At 46.1% G+C, this 24,304-nt stretch overlaps 1 protein-coding gene and 1 pseudogene across 1 annotated transcript; both read right to left on the bottom strand.

Moving 5' to 3' along the window:
* Nucleotides 1-1,615: 1,615 nt before the first annotated feature.
* On the bottom strand, nucleotides 1,616-23,660 carry LOC146194897 (uncharacterized). The gene is made up of 6 exons (XM_084596146.1): nucleotides 23,545-23,660; nucleotides 20,471-20,503; nucleotides 14,391-14,441; nucleotides 13,429-13,548; nucleotides 5,150-5,698; nucleotides 1,616-2,762 (listed from the first exon to the last, which is right to left on the bottom strand). Exons 1-6 carry the CDS (start codon nucleotides 23,573-23,575, stop codon nucleotides 2,617-2,619), a joined length of 930 nt encoding a protein of 309 aa, XP_084452272.1. The 5' UTR covers nucleotides 23,576-23,660; the 3' UTR covers nucleotides 1,616-2,616.
* Nucleotides 16,256-17,367, bottom strand: LOC146194898 (uncharacterized; annotated as a pseudogene).
* Nucleotides 23,661-24,304: the final 644 nt, after the last annotated feature.

Genomic DNA, 24,304 nt, shown 5'->3' with positions numbered 1-24,304 from the left:
CTTCAGTCAGCATCGCATGCAGGTGGCCACAACAGACCGAGGGTTTACTACAAATACAATAATTCACGAATAACCCGAGCGCCCACACTGAACTGCAGGGTAACATATGCAGTAACAGCGAAATCACATACTCACAAAGAAAAGCATCGCATTTTGATGTAGTTTGCTTATATACAGCTAGTTCACCACGGTAAAAAACAAAACAGAAAAACCTTCGCTTTTCAAAAAATGTATCGAATGGCATCGTTTCAGCATTAAGCTCTGGCGCCCGTTCCCTGGTTTCGCGTCGTCACCGCCGTTGTCCCTCGTAACCAGTTGTCTGTAATTGTGCATACATGTCTTGCTCGAATTCTTTGCCTCAATGTATCGAAAAGCTGAAACAGCTGATGAGCTGCGCTCAAATTTCGCATTAGGATGTACCGTAATCGTCGCCAATTTTTTCATACTGCAGTTGGTTGATTATCTCTCTTTACACACTTTCGAACTGTTCCCACCGATTTATGCACGCAAATCACGCCCTTTCTCCGCTCGCTCACATTCAAACATATTTCAAATTTCCAGCCACCGGAAGGTAGGCCTACGTCACCGCAAGTCGAGTACTATGTGACCTCTATTGGATTTCGCCATTACCTCTTTCGGCTATTTCGATGTCTGACTATAACTTAATTGGCTCTAATTACCTAATAAATCCACATACACAAAACGTTTCCTCTTGAGATTTGTTAATCCGTTATATAATGCGACCATTCTTATAACTCGTTTCGTGTGAGCGTGACCGTGAATAAAAATTCGCAATGACATGAGCCTGATGACATACCTGCTTAATGCTCACGCATTAATAAACAATTGCGTCGTGCGCCATTGTTTGCAGCAACTCACAGCAACCCCTCACTTCGAAACAGCGACAACCAGTATTTTTCGGCGGGGACGTCCCGAATTCGAATCAAACGGCAGGAATATTTGAAAATTTAATTTCAATTGTCTGTCCTCAGATTGACTTCTCGGCAATAATGTTTTTCTTTTTTTGCCACGTAACAAACATCAATGTGCCTAAAAAGCGCTCGCGAATCGATAAGGATTGCCATATTTTTATGCAGTTTTTTTCACGCACATTTTATTTTCACCAAGGAAGGGATACATGGCGAAAAAGGGGGACGGGAGAAAAAGCTGCACAGCAGCAGCTTGACAACGCTCCGGCCACCCAGGCAACAATGACACACTGTTTCGTATAACATTTTTCTTCAACAATTGTAGAGAGTAAAATATTATTACACGGTCATATAGGGATGCAAAATACAAATAATGTATGATTGTACGCAAAAATACACATTGAATATTATACAATGAGCAAAATAAATATTGTAGGCTAATTCACAATGAGAAACAAAGTACAGGATAGAAACACATTTTTTAATCTTTGCGGCAATACAGAAATCTTTCTAAGATATGCATTTTGCTCAGTTCCATTACAGTTATGTTCTTTGTGAATTAGTTTAGTGTGTTTGGAAGTGTGTGAGCTATTCGTTTCACATGAGGCGGTTGTGAAACGAATTGCTCACACACTTCCAAACACACTAAACTAATTCCCAAAGGAAAACAACTGTAATGGAACTGAGCAAAATGCATATCTTTGAAATTATCTTAGAATTTATTTATTTTAGAATTATATCTTAGAATTAGTTTAGTGTGTTTGAAAGTGTGTGAGCAATTCGTTGACGGCCATAGTTGGTTCGTGAGAAAGGAATTTTCCATGGCAGTTGATGGCGGTGAGGGTAAGTATAATGCTGTTTCTGTAGATTGGCTAGTGTGAGAAAAGAATCGAGCTTTCCTTGTACCGCTCTAGAGTAATTTCTTATGAGTTTGTATTTGTAAATATTGTCAGCTTTTACAATTTTATTTTTCTGGAAAAGAACTTCAGTTCAAACGGTGGTCCACGATGGTCCTCGGTGGTCGACGATGGGATGGAGCAAAATAAATTGACAAACAATTTGAAACCACTGCCGTCTATCTGTCGTCACCCGCTAAGCCAACGGCATGTGCCAGAGACCCTAACCCGAAAACACCGAAACTCAACAAAACATCTGAAATAAACATCAGGTGAATATATTCGGAGTTTAATATTTTGTGCAAAACTGCGCACAGTGTTACGGTAGGAGTACTACCGGAAGGTTGGCACTCTATGCATGTACACAGTAAAACCCACTGTTTTGTTTTGATGAAGCGGTCGCCAGACATTTTTATATGCACCTAACAAAACAAGAAATGCCAGTAGTTTCACAGAGTCAATTGTCGGAATAGGCTGCGATGCAACTACGAAACTATCGAAAGCGAGACACAGCCGTTTCCTGTGAATAAATGAGAGACCCGGTATACATGGGATCGGTTCTCCTGACCATGCGAGCGCGATAATTTCGCCAGGTGACTTCCTGAAATTTTCTTGAAATGTCGTTCATATAATTGGCAGGACTAATTGTATAATGTCGTCTTCGCACCTCACGCCCGCACACGAACGTGCTGCGTATCAACGCTTGTAGAAGAAGAAAGGCTGCAGGCGTTACGTGGCTGTGTACCGGTACTTATGTTTGTTACTCGACCGAGGAGGAGTCTTTTATTGTTCTAAATGCCTCGCTCCCCGGTGTCGTTTGCTTGAGCTGTGCTTTCCTTTGTCACAAGCGCCAGGAAGGTAGACGAACTCGGGTCTCCGCTGGGCACAGTCAAGAAGGGAACCTTCATCGTTGAGGAACTGTGGTCAACGCTCTTATCTGAAAGATGGGAAAAGGTGATGTGTGCAACTGAAAACCAAGAAAAAGAGAAACGATCTCACCGATAGGTTGCGCAGCACCTACTGGCACAAATTGCGTAAAGAACAGGCCTGTGTTTATACATGCAGTGGCTCACAAACTGCTTTTGCAAGGCTCAATCTTGTTAAACACTAATTCAGTTTAAGAACTGGAATTTGGGTACAACTTTTTAATGTTTCTGCTTGTATGGAACCGAGATTCCTGTACACATGCCACGAAAATATGTAGAATAACATTCCTGCTAAATAAACGTTTTTTTTTGCGGTGTAAAGTTCCTCGCATGTGCAGTTAGAACAGTGTCAAAGCTATATTTTAAGTATATTACACGGGGCCGCGTTCCATATAGGAACCGCTTATAAGGTCTGAACAACCTGCAAGGGAACCCTTTAGCGCCGAACTCTGAGGACTTGTGGGAGCGGGCGCAGATGAGCTCCGACTCATGGTTACATTGGCAACATCGGCCAAGACATAGCGGTGTTTAGTTGCGCTTCTCACCCCAGAAGGCGCGAAGAGGAGTGTGGAAACATGCATGACGCCAACATTCAAGGACTGAAACTGCGACGAAGTACCGCCGAAACAACAAATAATGTTTATCGGAAGCTTCGAACTGGGTGGTTAGTTCTGGGCAGCCATTCATTGGGGTCGCGCTGATATCTTGAGTGCAATATGGAAGAGCGTTTTGCTTTTTTTTGTTGTTTTCTTCGTCTTTTTCGTGTCGTTTTCATATTTAAAAGACAAGGTGTGTGGCTTTGTGCGTGCGCGCAGACAAGTGTGGAGGTGGCTACTTGTTCGAACAGATTGTACTGGCTAGTTAGGAAGACAAGCTGCACCGTACAGGCGGCCAGTACTAGAGGCGAGAGGCTGACACTGCATGGAAGTCTGGTGCTATTAAAAGGGACAAATGATCGTCCCGCAGCCACTGCAAGCGAGACCAGCCTGTTATAGCGAAGGGAGGGAAGCCTGCGTGACGGCAGTGGAGCGTGTCAAGGTGCTGCCAAGATGAAGGACCCGCTGGGTGAGAACCCCAGGGAAGAAGAAAGCAATAAGGAGGCGATTCAGAGACAACAGAGTAGAACGGACAGGGGTGCCGAGTAAACAGGCAGCACCCTGACAGTTAAGTTTCACCGCAATACTACACAGATGTAAAAAAATTGTGCGTTTGTAAAATTTGGACCCTGAACGAGAAACTTAGTTGACTATCTGGTGCAGTAAACTAAGAAACGTCAAATGTCCGTGCATAAAAAGACTAGAAAGTAATTTAAATTGAATTGCATTACTTTCCGAAAGTAATGAAATTGCAGTGCCATTACTCATGGGATGAAATCGGTGTGTAACTTTAATGGAATTCCATGTGCTTTGGAAATGAAATATAAATTTAAATTAATTACTTCCAAAATGTACTTTTGCCATTCATGGTAGAGAACTTAATCCCATGCAACTACGCATCATACGCTCCCTACGTACCTAGATCGAATGCTCAGAACACGCAGCGCTGGTAGTACACCGAAAACGAAAGGTATAGGAAAACAACGCAGTTGCCTTTTTTACAAGAAGCGTTTGAGTCGCTGAAACACTCGTTTAGATTGGTCGACCCTCGGGCTCACTTAGCACAGCTCACAGGCCTAATGTAGTTGTGCCTTAAGTAGTTTTTCACAAGTTTCAAGCCGAAAGCTTCGCTCGTTGCAGCGTACACCCATTTTGGTTCAATAACATGGGTAGCGAGGCTGTTCACATAATTGTCGAACGCTGTATTTGTGTTATGCACATTTTATTATTTTGTCAAAGGAATACGCCACGAGACTCACGAGTTTTACCGCTGCAAAACATTTGATTTAAAAATAGCAAATCAGGGCTCTTTTAGTAGGATGCCGAGACAAATTGGCCGCTATGAAAGAAATTGTGTTCGTATGTGCATAAGAAGCAGCTGTCAATGCCTGCCATATCAACCTCGAACATTTGTTTTGTACATGCATGGATACAGCTATCTCATAGGTCACTTCAATACTGTTTCTGCGGCAGTAGAATATGCAGAATAAATGTATATAGAAACTGAAAGAAACAAAAACACCAAATCTGCATCCTATGTCAACAAAATCTGTTGATAATCTGCACGCACTAAAAAATCATTGACATTTTTCTCGTGTTTTTTAACTGAACTGCACGGGAGCAACAAATGCGCAGTGGACCAGCGCTGTTGAATCGGGGACAGCTGTAATGGTGTACTTAATAGTGTGAGAGTTTCATGCTAATGGGTATATTTGGTGTTCCAGAGCGCTACAAGAAGGCAGGGGACAATACAGAAGCGCTTTAAAAAATAAAAACATACGGGCTCGCTGAGCGCCACTTACTCTTGGAAAGCGCCTCGGCCAGCTTCCGGGCCATGTTGAAGGCGTCAAGGGCTCCATTCGCCTCCACTTTCCCGACGGAGATAATTGTCGGCTCCCCTGGGGTCCTGCCAGCTGCTTTGAAACTACGCCGCACCCGAGATTCCGCATTCTCAGCCGCGGCTCCTTCGTCCGAAGATGCGCCCGCTGCTGCCTCCGCACCGTCCGGCTCGTCAGCTACAGCAGCACCCTCGGCTTTGGCTTCCGCTTCAGTCGCACCAGCGTCGGACACACTTTTGCCAGAAGCCACTGACTCGTCGTCTTTGGGGGAATCTTGCTCAGAGTGAGCAATTCTGGTCGTCCTTTCATTGGTCGATTTTGCCGCAGGACCTCCGGTTTCATCCTGGCCCGGGCTGTTGGTGGCATCCCCGTCTGATGGCAGAGCCTGAGACGCCACCGAGGTCGCCTCTGGCGTTATTTTGTCATCTATTGTCGCACTTGCCTCAATTGGCCCCAGTTCAATGGCTCCAGTCGTGTATTTAGACTTCGTCAGACTGTCGTCCGCAGCCGAACCTAGGGATCAAAAAATGAACGTTTGTCTGTGCTGTGCACCAGGCCGGCCTTGACTACAGCGAACGCATTCGTCTACAATTTGGTCTACACTACTCGAACGGCGTTCTTGATTGTGTGTGTCAGTGGCCCTCTTAACTACCGCCCGGGATCGATAAAGCTTTTGCATGCATTGTCAGTAAACCGCGATCTAACGAAGTCTGCTTGCACGTACCATATAGCGAATTCTATTGGAAATCAAGAAGAAATTTACATGGACAGGGCATTTATTACGAAGAAGGGATAATTGATGGTCGCTTAGGGTAACAAAGTGGATTCCAAAGGAAGGAAAGCGTAGGACGGGGCGGATGAAGTTAAGAAGTTCTCAGGAGTCAAGTGGACACAGCTAGCACAGGACCAGGTTAATTGGACTAATAAAGGATAGGCCTCCATCCTGGAGCGGTTATAGTCAGGCAGAAGATGACCATATACGGAGAGATCATTCACTTAAAGAATACAGATGCCGGTCTGACCTTTTCACAATGTCTTTTTTCCCCCAAAAGGATTTTGGAATGGAACAAGCTGTCCCAGGAGGTAGTGTCCATATTATCAAATGATTCATTTTCTTCCATGCTGTGACATTTTTTGTGTGTTATAATTCCGTATTCTTTCCATCTAAATGTTATCTTTTTTTTTTTGTAGACCGCCTGCATGCGCGGTAGAATTTGTATACTTTTTCTTCCCCCCCTCCCCCCCATTACTGTAATGCCAGACAATGGCACTGTGGGTATGAGGATAAATAAATAAATAAATGAGTAAATAAATAAATAAATAAATAAATAAATAAATAAATTGAAAGGGGGTTTTTACTGTGCTTTAACAGGGATAATAGCCCTGTCGAAGTTTCACGGCGAACCACACAAGAACACAGCCAGTCTCAGTCTCCACAAGCGAGCACGAGCAGCGCAGCGGCACTTCGTCGTCCTTATCCTCGTCTTCGTGATATTCTCACCTACTTAATCCTCGTCTTCGTATATCCTCGTGTAGTTCACTACAATTTCCCCCGGAGCGAGGAGGAGCCATCCTGGCAACCTATGGTGAGGGTAAGAGGAGCGGATCGTAGTAGGTTTTGAGGCGGCTCACGTGCACAGTTTCGCGGCCGCGATGACGCATGTCCGAAGAGGTAGTGAGTGGCTCGACGATGTAATTCACAGGGGAGGTTTGACGGACAATGCGGTAGGGGCCGTGATACTCGGTTCGAAATTTTGATGACAATCCCGGTGGGGTGCCGGGAACCCAAAGCCAAACAAGGGATCCTGCAGGAAAAACGTGTGGCGTCTGATCTTTGTCGCGGTGATGCTTTTGGCGGCCTTGAGATTCCGATGTAAAACACCGGGCCAACTGGCGACATTCCTCCGCATGTTTGGCAACGTCTGAAAGGAGAGTACACTCGGAGGAGTCGGAACGATATGGTAAAATAGTGTCCATCGTGGACGACGCCTCACGCCCATAAAGGAGGAAGAAAGGGCTAAATCCAGTAGTTGACTGCGTGGCGGTGTTATAAGCGTATGTCACGAAAGGAAGGACAGCGTCCCAGTTAGTCTGATCGGCGGCAACGTACATCGTCAGCATATTTCCGAGAGTGCGATTGAAGCGCTCAGTCAACCCGTTTGTTTGAGGGTGTTAGGCTGTTGTGGTCCGGTGTATGATGCGACATTCGGCTAGTAGAGATTCAACGACGTTGGAAAGGAAGACGCGTCCTCGGTCACTCAGCAGCTCTCGCGGCGCGCCGTGGCGAAGAACAAAATAATGTAGCAAGAACAGGGCAACTTCACGGGCAGTAGCGGCGGGTAAAGCGGCGGTCTCGGCATACCGGGTGAGGTGGTCGATGCCGACGATAATCCACCGGTTCCCAGAAATCGTGCAGGGAAGTGGCCCGTAAAGGTCAACGCCAATGCGGTCAAAAGGGCGGGCCGGGCATGGAAGTGGTTGTAAGGGGCCAGAAGCACGAGGTGTGGATGACTTTCGGCGCTGACAGGCGATGCAGGAGCGGACGTATTTGCGAATATACCCGTACATGCCGCGCCAATAGTAGCGTTGAGAGATCCTTTGAAACGTCTTCAATACACCAGGATGGGCACACTGAGGGTCGGCATGGAAAGAGGTGCAAATTTCATGTCGTAAATGGCGGGGAATGACGAGAAGCCACCGTCGACCATCAGTCATATAATTGCGGCGGTACAGAAGACCGTCTCGTAGGGCAAAGTGTGGTGCTTGACGGCGTAAAGCCCGAGAAGGCGCAGCAGCGTTAGGAGAAGCGGACACGATCTCGATAAGAGATGCGAGCCACGGGTCTTTTCGCTGCTCCGCAGGCATGTCAGCGATGGTTAGAGAGGAGAGGACGGGATCAGCCGCCGTAGAGCAAGCAGGTTCGTTGGAGACGGGAGAACGAGATAGTGCGTCGGCGTCCATGTGTTTACGGCCAGAGCGATATATAACGCGGATGTCAAATTCCTGTAGGCGGAGAGCCCATCGTGCGAGGCGGCCGGACGGGTCTTTAAGAGAGGACAGCCAACATAACGCGTGGTGGTCCATGACGACGTCAAACTGGCGACCGTAAAGGTAGGGTCGGAATTTTGTTAATGCCCACACAATTGCCAAACACTCCTTTTCTGTAACTGAGTAGTTGCGCTCAGCTTTAGAGAGGATACGACTCGCGTACGCGACGACGTATTCGTGAAAACCGTTTTTCCGTTGTGCCAAGACAGCTCCGAGGCCAACGCCACTCGCATCAGTATGGACCTCGGTGGGTGCTGTCGGGTCGCAGTGGCGAAGGATTGGTGGCGAAGTCAAAAGACGGCGCAATGCGTTGAACGCTTCGTCGCACTCGACCGACCACGCAGTTAAGTCACTGTTTCCTCCGAGTAGTTTCGTCAGGGGTGCAATTATCGAAGCAAAATTCTGCACGAAGCGCCGAAAATAGGAGCATAGACCTATGAAGCTTCGAAGTTGCTTGAGAGAAACCGGCTTAGGAAACTCCGCCACTGCGCGCAGCTTGACCGGATCAGGGCGAACACCTTCCTTAGAGACGATGTGCCCCAAAATAGTCAACTCCCTGGCACCGAAGTGACACTTCTTGAGATTCAGCTGCAGGCCGGCGTCAGTAAGGCAAACCAAAACTTGCCGTAAGCGCTCTAGGTGCGTAGCGAAGTCGGCGGAAAAGACAACAATGTCGTCCAAGTAGCAGAGGCAGATGTGCCACTTGAACTTCCGCAAGATGTTATCCATCATCCTCTCGAATGTGGCGGGCGCATTGCACAGACCGAAGGGCATCAGATTAAATTCATAGAGGCCATCCGGCGTCACAAATGCGGTCTTCTCTCTGTCACAGGCGGCCATTGGTACTTGCCAGTAACCTGAACGTAAATCAAGAGATGAAAAGTACTCGGCACCTTGGAGGCAATCAAGAGCGTCGTCTATACGCGGAAGGGGGTAATTGTCCTTGTGGGTAATTTTGTTGAGGCGCCGGTAATCAATACAAAAGCGAAACGAGCCATCTTTCTTTTTCACTAGCACCACTGGTGAGGACCAGGGGCTTTGTGATGGACGAATTACACCACGTTGTAGCATGTCCTCAACTTGTTCATTGATCACGCGACGCTCTGCCGCTGACACACGATAGGGGCGCTGTCGAAAAGGCGAGTTAGAGCCGGTCTGAATGTAATGCGCGACTGTTGAAGTGCGGCCGAGAGGTGTGTGGGCGGCATCGAAAGCAAAGCGAAATGTCTGTAAAAGGGCCACGAGCTGAGTCCGGTAGGTGGAAGGAAGAGCCTCATCGATGGCGGTTCGGAAGAAGTCGTCTGGCAACGAATCAGGCGTCGGATCGGACTGCAGAGCATCAATGTAGTTACTGCGGTAGGTCTCGGAGGCATCCAGGTCAGAGAGAAGGTGGGCTGGTTGAATGGAACCGGGAGATTCCCCACGTAGCAGAGTAATCGGGCGTGGGGACGGATTGTAGATGAGTAGCTTCGTGAAGCCACCGTGAACATCGAGAACAGCAGATGGCAGCGGCAGGTTCTTGCGGTGGATGAAGGATGCAGACGGTGTAAATAAAACACTAACGTCTGACGCGGCAGGACACGAAAGAGGCACAAGGGCACAAGCCTCTGGTGCTACATCGACATCTTCAGCGATGGTCAGCTTTTGAGGACACACTGAACGGCTGTCGTCGGGCAGTGCGTCGCACAGTGCAGAAAATTCTACTTCAGCTCGGGCGCAATCGATCACGGCGTTATTTTTAGACAAGAAGTCCCATCCGAGGATCACGTCGTGAGAACAAGATGACAAAACTACGAACTTGACACTGTACAAAATACCTTCAATGACGACACGCGCTGTACATGCTGCTAAAGGTGCAATCCTCTCTTCACTGGCAGTGCGGAGCGACAAACCGTTAAATGACGTCGTAACTTTTCGTAATCGTCGGCAGAGTTGCTCATGAATCACTGACACTGCAGCACCCGTATCGACCAGCGCATATACGGACAGACCATCGATAGAAATCATTATAATGTTCGTGGGTGGAATATGAGGCCTTGAGCTTTTCGCAGAGTACGCAGTTCTTGCCTCAGGAACCGCGGAGCTTAGTTTCCCTCGTCAGCAGGTGGTGGTCGCCGGCGCATTGGTGACAGTGACCGGCGACGCGGAGAAGGAGAACGACGCGTTGTATATGAACGCTGTTCTGGGGCATACGCAGGCGGAGAGTGGGCAGAACGAAGCAGCGGTGGCGAGTAATCAGAAGACGCAGGCTCGGCCATGCGACGACGACATCGGCGGGCCACATGTCCAGCGAAACCACAGTAGTAGCAAATAGGACGATTGTCAGAAGTACGCCAAGGGTTGTAATAGCGCGCAGTGGGCGGATGAAGCGGGGCTGTTTGAGAAAGCGGTGCAGGGCGTAGAACAGGCTGCATGGGTTGTGATGGCTCAGGCGGTGGCCGCGCAGCCACAGCCGCGTAGGTCAAAGGGGCTGGAACAGCAGGTTGACTATACTGGACTGGTGCTTCGACGTATGTCAAAGGAGCAACAGAAGGAGTTTCAGGAAGCGTGGGGAGTGCTTCCGCAACTTGTTGGCGGATGACTTGCTGCAGCTTTGGCACTAAAGGAGTGGGAGCGTCAGGACGTTGGCGAACGAGGGATAGTTGACGGGCAACTTCTTCTCGAACGAACTGCTGTATTTGTGGCAGCAAGGTGGACTGGTCTGCTTCAGGTGTTAAAGCTGCAAGCGGCGCGGGGTTTGAGAGCGAAGAGCGAGTGATGTTACGGCGCTTGCGTAATTCATCAAAGTTGTGGCATGCGTTGATAACGTCGACGACGGTGGCTGGATTTTTAGCCAGAAGCATCTGGAACGCGTCATCATCAATGCCTTGCATAATGTGATCTATCTTGGTGCTCTCTGACATTGAAGCGTCCACGCGCTTGCAGAGGTCTACGACATCTTCAATATAGCTGGTAAAATTCTCACCAGGAAGCTGTGCACGGCCGCGCAGGCGTTGCTCAGCGCGCAATTTGCGCACTGCAGGCCGGCCGAAAATATCGGCAAAACTAGCTTTGAAAGTAGACCACGATGTGATATCGGCCTCGTGGTTGCGGAACCATAGGTTTGCAACGTCCGTTAGGTAGAAAATGACGTTATTGAGTTTTTGGTTGTCGTCCCAGTGGTTGTGAATACTGACCCGCTCATATGAGGCCAGCCAGTCTTCCACGTCATGGTCGCCGGTTCCGCTGAAGATTGGAGGATCACGCTGGCGCAAAGCTCCAGCGCAGAACACCGCGGATGAGGGGCTGGTTGGACTGGGGGTAGTAGCGTCGGTCATTGCTTGTGTCGGGAGTGTGCGGCTGCGGAGCTCCAGGGCGGCAGGAAATGCTCACCTCCACCAAGTGAAAGGGGGTTTTTACTGTGCTTTAACAGGGATAATAGCCCTGTCGAAGTTTCACGGCGAACCACACAAGAACACAGCCAGTCTCAGTCTCCACAAGCGAGCACGAGCAGCGCAGCGGCACTTCGTCGTCCTTATCCTCGTCTTCGTGATATTCTCACCTACTTAATCCTCGTCTTCGTATATCCTCGTGTAGTTCACTACAAAATAAATAAATATTGTTTTGTTTCGAGCCGTCGGCAAATTGACGAGTTTTCTCGCCTTATTTCGCTCTAGATGTTGTTACGGGGATGTACAATTTTATCGACTGAAGAGAAGACTCAGTGTAGCAGAGGCTAATCATTTCTTAATACCTGGCGCAACCAGCTAACCATCCTAATGTCTTCTGTGATAGCCTTCCCCGAAAGACTTTGCTTTGGCAGTTGATGCGAAAATAGCGCTGATGGAGTAAGAAAAGAAATGATGACCAAAACGCTCAGAAATCATACGTTCAAGCTGATAAGGAAGACTCTCACGAGTGAACCAGGCTCATTTTCATCCGTGCATCAAAACGATCTATAGTCGGATACAGGTCAAGAAAAAAGTGGCATGCAGCTATCAAAGGACCTCCCCCTCCCCCTCCATCTAATAGCTGCGGAGCTATACCATGACGTCAGGACCGACCGCCTTGCACCTACGAGTAGCGCTTGGAACATGGTTTCTTCGAGTAAGTCCGTGCTCTCAAATAATTCCTAAATTCTTCGAGAGTTCTAGGAGAAATGGGTACATTTTCTCAATTCGATGGACAGTCGTTTACACATGATAGTAAAATATATTCTGATTGTGAATTTCAGCACTATCGAGATTTCACGAAACCGTTTCGCTTTTCTGCGCTTCACTGAATCTCTTTTCCGCCATAGAGCCCTACGAAATGACACCGCTGTGTCAGCGACAAGCGCCTGCACCGACGGACGGATGCGACAATCGGAGGTGACCATTTTGGTAAATGTCCGCGAGTCTATGAACGCGGAAGAACACGTTTTTCAGTTATGTGTGTGTGTTTAGTTTTTTGCTTTTCCCGTGTGTGCCGCGACGTCACACATTTGGAGCGATGCCGCAAACCAGAGGGGGGTACTTTGAGGGCTGTTAGTGCTTTTTTTTTTTACCTGAGTTCAATTTTTTTTTGTTTCACTCATGGTTTCCTCGCAGGACAGCCATTAGTGGATCTCATTTGTTCTCACAGCTTTGCAGGAGGAAGATGCGTTAATATTTCCATAACAGCAATCTTGACTTCGTTTTGGTTTTCCTATTTTGAATATTTCGAAAAAGAAAAGTCCTCAAAAGAAGGGTTAATAAAAGTTCTCTAGTTTGTATTCTCGTGTACAAACCAGGCGGAATGGATGTTACAGGCCGTCTGTTTTCCTGCAAAATTAACTATTATTTATTAAATAATTAATTAACGAACAAACTAATGAGAGGTGCTTGCTGTATAAGGTAAGTAACTTAAAATAATAGCAGTGATGTTAAGAAAGAAGATCACAACTCAAAGTTCGATTGAGTGAATGGGAACATTATGTTTTCACATACAGAATTAGGAGTTTTACGTGGTATTACACACGAAAGATTGATTAGCTAGGTGAGCATATACGGCGGCACACAACACCATCCTGCTTCAAATGGAGAAGCTACTAACATTCATTCATATGGGATTGCTTCAAATGTAGAAGCTACTAACATTCATTCATATGGGATAGAATGTTTAACAGAATGGGAACATTCATTCAAGCTAAGGCCTAAGCCACGTGACACACGGCATAAACGTAGAAAGTGAAGCACCTTCATCACTTGCCCTCGCCTCTCCGCTGGGAAGTTTCTCTGGGGCACCCGTTGTTCCTGCTTGCTTCGTGTCATCCCCATTTCCTCCAGCCTCGGCGGGAACGGAGTCAGGCGACGACTCTAGATACAACGGGAAAGGTAATGTGACGACTGAATAGCTCATCAACGTGCTTATGAACCCTGTCGGTACCCAATCAAACGCTTGACACCTGAGCAGGTTAGTAAGTTGCTCCCTAAAGAAACTATTTACCATGGGAGCTTTGTGCGTCTGATTTCAATATTAAGGGTGTAGTTTACAACAATGGTAATCAATTCTGTAGAGAGTTGGTTGAAGCATATTACATTGCTAAAGCCGAGGACAAGTGTGTGGCTAAGGCGTCGGTTAGCCTTCATTGTAAGGAATTTGATCTATTAGAAAAGTTGTTAGTTTGGCCTTGACTTCGAATTGGCTTTGAATTTTCTTTTTCATCTTCTTCCCAATTTCCTGCCATTCCACCGGTTGGGTTGTGCGCGTGCTTTTCGGAAAGACTCTTCGCTGTTTTCTTCTGTTCAATAAACTCAGTTGCTAGTCCAGCCTTGTCCTGTCCTCTTCTTTCCTGTGTCTCGTCCTTTGGCTGCTTAAATATGAACCCTTACCAACTTGCCCAGTCGTCAACCTTGTTGAATTACCATGGGAGTACGTGCGCGAATAGCATTTCCTTTCAAAGGCGAATCGAATATGTATCAAATATTTTGCGGATATTCGCGCAAACAATGGACATCCGTTCAAAAACGTTTTGACTGTGTGAAACAGTATTTTGTATGCAGCCAGCCAGAAATACTTCCTGTGTTGCCGATATAAACAAGCGAAATGCATAAATACATTGCAGTCTTCTCGTTCGAGTTGTTTATTTGCGCATTTCTCTTGCTTAAGTATGAGCGATCGATTCGCCCAACGGCATTCACTCTTAAACCTTGCTTACCATTTCCGTTCTCCAGTAGAGGGGGGCTCCGCTTCAGGACAGGAATATCATCTAGACATAGTGGTAGCGTCAGGTCAGTGATGATAGTAAAAGAACAAAAAAAGGTTTCTAATATCTAGAGTTTCCATTTTTGATTGCAGCTTTCACATTTTAGTTGTTAAAGCATCTTTCTGAACGCACTCCGAGTACGCGTGTGCTTACCAGCCACTTTCTCCGGTCTTCATAAATTAACCGACGTTCAGTGAACTGTACGTTCATGAATACACAACTGCACAATGCGATATCTTGTTTATTTATGCCAAGTATACCGAATGCGAGCAGTATAAGCCAAGTAACTGGCAATTCCAAGGGAAGGAAAACGTAGCAGGGGGCGGCAGAAAGTTAAGTGGGCGGATGAGATTAAGAAGTTCGCAGGGGTCAAGTGGATGCAGCTAGCACAGAACCGGGTTAAGTGGAGAAATATGCGAGAGGCCTTCGCCCTGCAGTGGGTATAATCAGGCTGATGATGATGATGATGATGACGATGAACTGGCATAATACGAGTATTGGTTATTCCTTTTCATAACCAGCCCGTTAGAAGCGCATGATACATAACATCAACACTTTGCTAAGTTTGCGATACCGCCTACAAAGCTATGCAACAACGGCTGAGAAAGGTGACAATGCCAGCTCCAAACTCAAAGCAAAACTTGTGAGATTATTTTGAATGCTGTTTGAAATAATGATCGGGAGGAATGGGACACTTTTCATAAATAAATTTTTAGATTTTTTTTATTTTCTTTTTTAATTTTTATTATAATATAAATCAAACATGCTGTACAAATTCTGAGAATGAATATTTGCTACCACTTGTGAAGTAGGAGTAAAAAAAAAACAGTTTACAAAAGCCAAACTCTGTCCCATTCCACCTTCCTCCAGGGTTGACTGGGACTTCACTTGGGAGGAATGGGACGTGTGTAATGTTGTGATGACAACTGCCTTAGCGAATATTATAAGCTGATAGTTCCACATCAAACTTGAAGCAGGACTGCAAGCGCTTTGTTCCGCCGATAGTATTCTGCAGTGGCACCTTCGTGACAATGTCGGCCATTGGTACAGTTGCTCTATCTTCCTGAAGAGGAAAATGAAACTGGGAGCTCTCGTCTTTCTTTCGAATGAACCAGATACTTGCGTCGATGTTATCACTGCTCTCGACTCTAAACGCGCAATAATTGACAGATTTGTTTTTTAGAAAACCTGAAAAGGACAAAATCATCTTTTGTCCCTTTAAAAGCTTCATTCGGCCATTCGACGTCAGAAATATCGAGCCTCTCATCGTCGACACTTGAAATGTCACTGTCGGAATCGCCAAAGGGAATATCAACAGTTCTTCAGTTCTTCTTCAGTTCTTCAATCGAAAAGCTGTGGTCTTTATATGAAGACACAGGTTTCTTTTTGAACAGGCAGTGGCGGCAGTATTTGCTGTCTTCGGCGTTCTTTTGTTCTGACTGTGCCGTCAACCTCTCTGCAGTTGCTTGTTCGATCGCGCATTTCTCTGGGGTGTCTTAAGTACTTTAGCGTTACCTTTTGCCCTGGGTTACGCGGTGCAGCCGTAGGATATATGACCTAAGGTCGCTTGAGACAATCGACTGGGAAAAACAGTCGAAGTCGAGGCAGCTTCATTGACTGTGGGCGTGACAACATCTCCGAGGATGTTTAAAGCTGCGTCATCGTCTGTCTCTCAGTTCAAAACATTTCCCAGAAGGCTGGAATCATCCATTTCACGTATTGCAGTGGCTGCCTATGGTGAGACCTCTCCGCTAGGGGAAGCTTCGGGTCTGTCAGTGACGGACGACATCATGTAGTCGTCCACAGTGAAGATTTCGCTATTGGGAGGTCAAATGCCTGTTTTGTGGAACCCTAAGATTATGTTCTTTTGTATTACCGTTGATGCATAGGCGGATCCCACGATATCCAACGTTGTAGCAAGTAGGGTTGTGACGAGATTTGAATGATCCATATACGGATACATCAAGTGGCTGCAAGCGTTGGCTGTAGTGTGAAGAAGAGGACAGCAGAACGACGCCACTTTCTTTGGCCTTGTTGATGGCGCTGATGTTTGACATGACTTTCATGACTATCAAGAATTAAAAGAATGGTTCTTCCTTGGAGCACTTTGTATAAGTCACAATGTGCCGGACATCCAGTTCCAGACCTGCTTGCCAATTCAAGGCTTCCGCTTGGGCGCCCTTCAGGAAAAAATCTTTAAATCCCCCTCGTGGAGAAATTAATACCGGTGGCAGAGCGTTTCCTATGGCATTGCCAGTGCACAAGACGGTCACCAATTCTCCGCGTTCCACAGATGCCAATTTGCTTCTCTCTACGTGCTGCGACAATCTTTGGCCGATTGTGGGCAGTTGTGAAGCCTGTTTCGAGAATGTTGTAGATGCGGTCTAGAGTTAGCTTGTGTCGGTCGTACACGGCTTTCCGATTTCAAAGGAAGGCATCGATTCTAGGCTTGTTGAAGCTAGTTGCCGGAACAAGACAGGTCGCTTCGGGCAGTCGAAGTGATAGCTCAGGGTGACGGTCCATATATCCCTTAAACCAGTCTCTTCCAGCTGATGTGTTGACTTTCCACGATGTTGGACACTTGCGACTTAAAGCTGTGGCAAACTGGTATGCAAATGAATGAACCTGCACTCCTGTAAGTCCATAATGCATCTTGCTTGCCTTGAGCAATTATTATTTCAAGAGTACTTCATATTCTGCTGTGAAGACCATACCGCAGACCAAGTTGTAGCTGAACAAGATACTTCCTCTCGCACTGCAACCCTTGCACTTCTTTACAGCCCGAGCAAGGAATGATTTTGACAATTTGAGAGCTTCTGCTACGGCCCTTATACGTCTCTTAGTCGCACGCCACTCTCACAGCATTCAACATCGAACAGTTCGATACTCGAGCCCTCTCGGGATGCTTTTTCTTGCACACCCTTGGCATATTCTTGAAAAGGTAGGTGGAGCAATAGCATGCAAATATAAAGAAGCACCCTCACAAATTCCTAATAAGATGGCTTTGCTTAATATGTAGCATGTATTAAACAGCACTGTAGCCTACTACTTATGCCCTTCACCCGGGAGGCTCACAAAAAAGTACAATAGCAATCGGAGTTCGTAAATGAAGCAATACGATCGTTTTATAATGCCTCTTTAGTTCCCCATCTAAAGCACCCTAACGTGAATTTTTATCTAGCCAGTCTGACTGTTATCTTAAGCCATTTTCATTCCACAGAATGTTTGTAAGCTCAAAACGCGAAATAAACGGAAATTTCTGCTTTCGAGGTTAATGCGGCTCAGCCTTGTAGTAGAGCCGCTAGTCGCAGCACTAGTCTTAATGGCGGGAGTAATGGGACAGTGTCCCTTTCCACCCTCACCTTAGCTGTCCCATTCCTCCCAAGCTACACTGCTCAAAGAAAGAAACCTTCAATGCCGAAAATTGTCTCCTTAGACCCAAACATTTTGATCCGCCTTCTTGGTGAAAAATTGGTATTAGCGACACCAGAGTCCTTTGTACACGAGAAAGGTGTAAATGAGATTGCAGATACTTACGTTTTACAGGTGAATCAGATAATTTCTTGTCACAGTAACTTGCACCCGCCAAAGACGTCCGCCATTAAAACCGCGCTATTGATATTCTAGTGTCATCTCGTGAGTAACTGTAGAACGTTTTTGAACTAGTTGCTGGAGAGATACACCAGACGTCCCATTCCTCCAACCGTCCCATACATCCCGACTCTCCCCTACTGTCAAGCACGGATATGCCGAATTGGAAAGGATTCAGGAAATGGCACTTATATATCAGTAATTAGACATACAATACAAAGCAATAGACGAGCCTAGATGCGGGAATACATTACACCCAGGCTGACAATGAGCTGCTTGCAGCGATGCGCCGCCCGCGATTGTGCTGGCTGCCTTCCGCTCAGCGTTGATAGACCTAAGTCGATTTTAAGCATTTGTAATCTAAGCACGCGGAATGAGAGCCGGCAAGAAGCTGTAGTCAGTTACATTGCTTTCATCGTATGGCAGCGAGGGGAATCCATATTGAGTAAAAAAGATCGAATGCCAGCTTAAAGCGTGTCTTATATTCCTCTCGTAGCTCTAACACCCCTGGCGCTATTAGCAGGTACTCAGTATAGTTACTATATCGCCTATATATAGTACCTGTAGTACCCAAGGCAGAGCAGCCGACCAGTATCGGCGTGGGAGAAGTAATAATGGTGAGCGACACTCGGAGAAGCGCTACTTTCAGAGGTTTCATACGCGCAGTTCGAAGTAGCCAGTAGTTTGAAATATTCTTGTTCGATATATCCGGGCTCCACTGTATCACCCTCCCGTAAAATGTTTATACTTTCGGAATTGGTTTGCTTACCTAGCTATATGGCTGCATCGTAAGCGATCTTTCGCTTAATTTGACGTAGCCTGCCTAAGACTTTAACTGGACATCGTGAGTGTTCATACGGTTTATATTGATGCAGGAGTTGCCAGGTATCAGCAATTTGGCACTAAATGCTATTCGATAATATAAATGCTGCAGTTCTTGTCAGCCGGTTACATGCTCGCAACTTTATCAGTGTGCACTGGCCTCTAAGTTATATCTACATGCCAATGCTGCCAAGTCATGCAGACTTCTCTCTATACACGGGTTTAATATGCCTGAAATGCCCGCAGAGAAGAATTATTACTCGCCTTTGTTGTGCGTGCCGTTGGTCTCTCCTGCACACAGAAACGACAAGCACAAAATTCCACACCTGTAACAGCGCAACGCAGCGTCCTCGAAGGTACATTGGGGTACTGCAGCAGCTCGCACCACCAACGCGGGAGCATTGAAGCCATTTTGAAAGCCACTGGACCGTGGCCGCGTTTGAGTGCAAAACAACTTAGGATGCCTTAGCTGTAGCAGGAATGTCGGAAAGACATCGGCTAGCAGATTACCGATGACATAATGGGCGAGCACGGTAACCGTCGCTAAGTTTCCAGCATCGGCACTATAGGGCTTGCGCGTTTTGTATGGCGCAATAAGTCCTTAGGTCCATGGGTCGTTGCCATTGTCACTGTTTCGAAAAGAGCATCCAAAAAGCATAATGTTGTGTATAACGTTGCCAGTAGAAGCATCCTTAACGAGCACTGAGCTGTACATTTGACTGCACCCATTAGTCTGGAATCATAATAAATTATAATTACACCTTGGTCTAAGGATAGTAGACTGATTCGCTATCAAATGACCTAAATAGATGAATGTGAGTTAACCTCTTTTGTATTACCGACAAAACAGGCGAGCAAGGAAAAAAAATTGAGCAATCTATGTTGTTGTGGACACCATCTGACATATCATCTTTCGCGAAATGTTACGCGCAGTCTATATAGATCCACTAGCTGCCTTCTAAGACTATTAATAAAGTTTGGCGCCCAAACGTGATAAAATACAACACGGAAAGCGTTAACAGAAACTTGTATGCAGGGCACGAAGCACTGTCCACCGGCTGAAAATGAAACTTTGAAATGGCCTTGTCCTAGTCGATCCATGGTACAGAAAGTAGAAATCCCAAATATATATTGTCTCTGCCACATTCTGAGATTGTTTTTTTTTTTTTTTCATTCATGTTTAGGTTTAGTCGTTTTGATTTATCGACTCTTACGTCCCAAGATGACTCAGGGTATTAGAAACGCTGTAGTGGAGAGTCCCGAAAATTTCGACCACCTGGGGTATTTTTAACGTGCACTGACATCGCACAGCACTCGGACGCCTTCATTTTCGCCTCCATCGAAAAGCGGCCGCCGCGGCCGAGATTCAATCCCGCATCCTTGGGCACTGTAGCGAGCGATTTAACCACTGCACCACACCGGCGGGCCGCATATAAGATCAAGATGTTTCCACTAACGCCATATTCGCAAGTTTACAGAATTTCGTTTCCTGAGCGGACGCATAAGCTTCGATTTTTTTATGTGGTTTGCTTTTCCCACGCTGTTTGGCTCAGGGGAACAAAGTGAGTGTAGCTAGACTCATTACGCTAGCAGCCAGGGAAGTTGAAGAAAACAGTTACCGTTGCCGTTGTCAGCTTCAAGAGCTCGGCCTCCTGCAAGTAAAATAATAAAAAACGAAATAGAGCACAGTACACGTTTTAAACACCATAATAAATTACCAAAGGTGGAGCTTGCTGAAATTTCTACACTCAAGCGGAGAATTGCTAGAGCATGCATGCACGCCAGCACACATTGCGGCTTGTACGAACTCCTGTGTTTAATTTCTCTTTTCAGCTCTCTCGCTTGCAATAATTCACGGAAGCCCTCTCCCTCTTTACACACAGAGGGAGAGGGAAGCCCTTTCCGTCTTCTAGTTGCCTCAACTTTCGTCTTAGAACTTCTCGCGCGACAAAAGTGCGTTTGCAGCCAAAATACATAATATGTTTCAAGATATGAAGATCCGGGCACAATTACCAACTGTTGGAAAGGACGGTGCCTACCTAGACTTGGAATGTGTCTGTGCAGGATGACGTGTGAACAGAGATGAGATTTTGAAAAATAAAAACGCTTAATTTAACGTATTTCACACACAGAACTAAAAAAACCACTGCATGTATGCATGAAGCATGGTATGCAGATATATACATTATACACAGCAAAAGCTAAAGGTCTATAAGCTTTGCAGTCTTCTATGAATAAACTCTCATGACAGACAGACATCCTTGCTTCCACGGTAGCCTTCCTACCAAAGTTTTTTTTTTATCATGCAACGCATCCTTTCACCTATCTGAGCTAGTTTTGAGAGGTAATCATGCGACAATTACAAAGGATGTTGCCAAAGTTAGTGCCGAAAAAGTTAAAGTTGCCTAATTGCCATTACGCGTGAAATATGCGATAGCATTAGTTTTGCTGAGCTCACTCACACCCGTGATCTAGGAATGGGGTAAGGCTATTACTAATCTGAGGAATGTGAAATGGCTACTACTATGTACACGCCGGCTAAATACTCCCGATCACCTTCCCGCACTTGGATCTAATCGCTGAAAAGAAGTAAACTAGTCTAATTTAGTAGGTAAAGCGATTACAAGTTAACATAATTTATCTGTTTTTTTTTTAATTTCAACCCGCACTTATTTTAATGCCTATGAAGCAATCTCGGCATGCCCACAACCATGTTTTAAAGATTTCTTGTTCACCTTTTCCAACACCGGCATGGCTTTCTCAAAAGTGAAATATCTAATGCAAGAGTAAAGGGCTTCGTTCCTTTGCAATGCAGCTCTTTGATGGTGTTCCATGCGGCAGCTCCCTGAGCTCGGCTTCTAGAGGTCGTACTATAGGTTGTCCAGAATTTCAGGTATTCCCTATGCCACTCGCATCTTTATTGCCGAAAAGCGACCACGTGATCCTAAAGCATCTACGCATTTCAGAGAAATGAACATGGCCGCCAACACCTAGCGTTGGATTGCTTCTGGAAGACCACTGGGTTCACGTGTTCGTCACGTGAACTGTGGCGTTTCGTTTTGTCCGCGGGTGTATGTTCACTGAAAGTAGTTTTGAACAAAAATTATGCATTTACCGGCTAGCTTTCTCCATGTTTTGAAAGGAAAAGGTTGTGAGTTGCCGAGTTTACAAAAGGTAGCGCCGCTCACCCAAGTGGCAAATATGCAAGTTGTTTCGAAGAAATCCAGCGCTGATATTTTTAAGTACACTTTTTGGGATATCAAGGCGGTTTTTGCGACACAGCTATGTGTTAACAGACGTCTCTACTAATCGCTGGCTACAAACCTCTAATTGCTACTGGATAGCTAACTGTAACAGCTAGAAGACAATTAACTACCTTATTTGTCAACAGTACTCACTTCTTATTTGGTGTCCGCCAGAAATGGCACAACTGCGCGCAGGAGCTATTTTAAATATCTAAAAAATCTCAGTTTAAAGACAAAAATAGCGAATGCCCTTCTCGATACACATGCTAAAAAAAACTGGTTCACGCAGGTGATAGTGTAGCAGGTGCACTACTGCCGCAAGAGGTCTCACTCAACTCGACCATATTGATTTCCAGTTTGGCAGTTGTAAATAAGCAGATCGGATGAATAATTCTCCTAACAGTTGCAGCGAGCACGCCTCCTGCATGAAGAAGAGGAGAATTCTCCTCATAACTTGGATGCTTGCCACTGCGCGCACCTTTAGAGAGCCTAATGGCGCCTATACAGCCACTCCCCTTGACCGCTAGGCATCTACGTTTCCCTCAGCCGCGATCCTCATCAGCAGCTCATGCTAACGTCTGGCCTGCTTGGAAGGTAATTTCACCACCTTTTAGAGCGACATCTGCCCCCATATGACAACGTCAAGCGGTTTAAACCATTGAGGGCTTTGGCCGTACATGTAAGGCGTTGGTTTTTCGTCCCGCAAGGTTTTTGCCGTACCGGTACGGTTTCAATCCTCCGTTTGAAATTTCGCGCCGTAATGACGGTGTATGCTCACTGGGAGGTGCTGCCAACTCCTAGGCCCAGAAGCGCTTGAAATTCATGGCGCTGCCTTCTTGCGAAGATAAACAGAAGCGATTCGTAGCTGCAGCCTGGTCTGCGGTAACGCCGCCGCCCTATCGCGGTTTCGGTTTCGAGACGTGATCGCAACGGAGGCGCAAAACTTGATTTCTATCTTTATGGGCCCTTCCGTGCAGGGGATAAACAGAACTGATTCCTAGCTGCCGCTTGTGGCCCGGTCTGCGGCAAGGCCCTTGCATGGTTTCGCCCCCCCCCCCCCCCCCCCCCCCGTGATCGCAATGTAGGCGCGCAAAACTTGATTTTTATCTTTATGGCACTCCCGGTGCAGGGTCCACAGAAACCGATATTCATATTTATTTGGGCTGCTGTTAATTTATTTATGATTGACGCTCACGAGATATTTCTGCTCTCCTTGCCGTTTTCTGAGGTTCCTGAGTTTGCCCTATTGAGCAACGTTGACTCTAAAATATGGTTCCTAATATTTTTCTACAACTTTTCCTTGACTTTACTCATATGAACTTTCAAAACCTGCAATAAAGTAATTTGACCACCTGGAGAAGTTTTTTTCAAAACAATTCGGCCCTCAAAAGGTTAAGTTCGGCTGTCCCATATCTGAAAATGTGCAATGAGCGCTTCGGGTTACTCACCAGGAACAACAGGCTGCGTAATGCTTTCCATCGCGGCTGTAGATCCAGTCTCTGCGCTCGAACCGCTGTCTCCTGCGGATTATTAGTAAAATCATTCCGTTTGTCTATGTGCAGATTAGTGCGCGAACTCGGCAGGTAGTTATATTCCTGTGCAACAGCGCTCGAATTGATTGTGAGCGCTGATATCTATCGCGTGCTCCAAGAGATTGCTATTGGGATCGAACCGCGCTCACAGCGTCCACTGGATTTACAGTGCGCGGGAAAATCTGTAACTCGAGATGACGTAGCAGATACAAGCTAACAAGAGCGCATCTTATCAGTAAGGTTTTCTGCTGTATCTTCAGCGTCTGTACCACTTCGTGCTGCACTTCGATATGTAATTGAACAGCTATTCTTATGGTGACGTTGCTTTCCCTTCTGATTTCTACAGGAGCCAAGTTAAAGTTTTGTGCTTTGTACGCATGCGTATACGCGTACTCAAAGTCGGCGTCCTGAATGGCTTAGTCCCTGTTTATGATTTTTATACTCGTAAGGATATGGTCAGTCGCGCCTACTTCCAGTACGGAAGAAGAAACACAAAAATAAATGTTTCAATTTTCCATCGACATACCCAGAAATTTTCGACATGTAGAAAAAAAAAAGAGAAAATCTTATTTTTTAGTTGTTATCTAACATCACGGTAACGACCAATATAATCACAAATCCTCATTCAACAGGCTTCTATAGTTGCTGATATCATTTAAGAAATGTATATCCCATT

The sequence above is a fragment of the Amblyomma maculatum genome, chromosome 3, assembly GCF_055883805.1.
Source record: "Amblyomma maculatum isolate TAMU_Amacu chromosome 3, ASM5588380v1, whole genome shotgun sequence".
NCBI classification, from domain to species: Eukaryota; Metazoa; Arthropoda; class Arachnida; order Ixodida; family Ixodidae; genus Amblyomma; species Amblyomma maculatum.
This window is presented reverse-complemented; position numbering and strand designations above follow the sequence as displayed.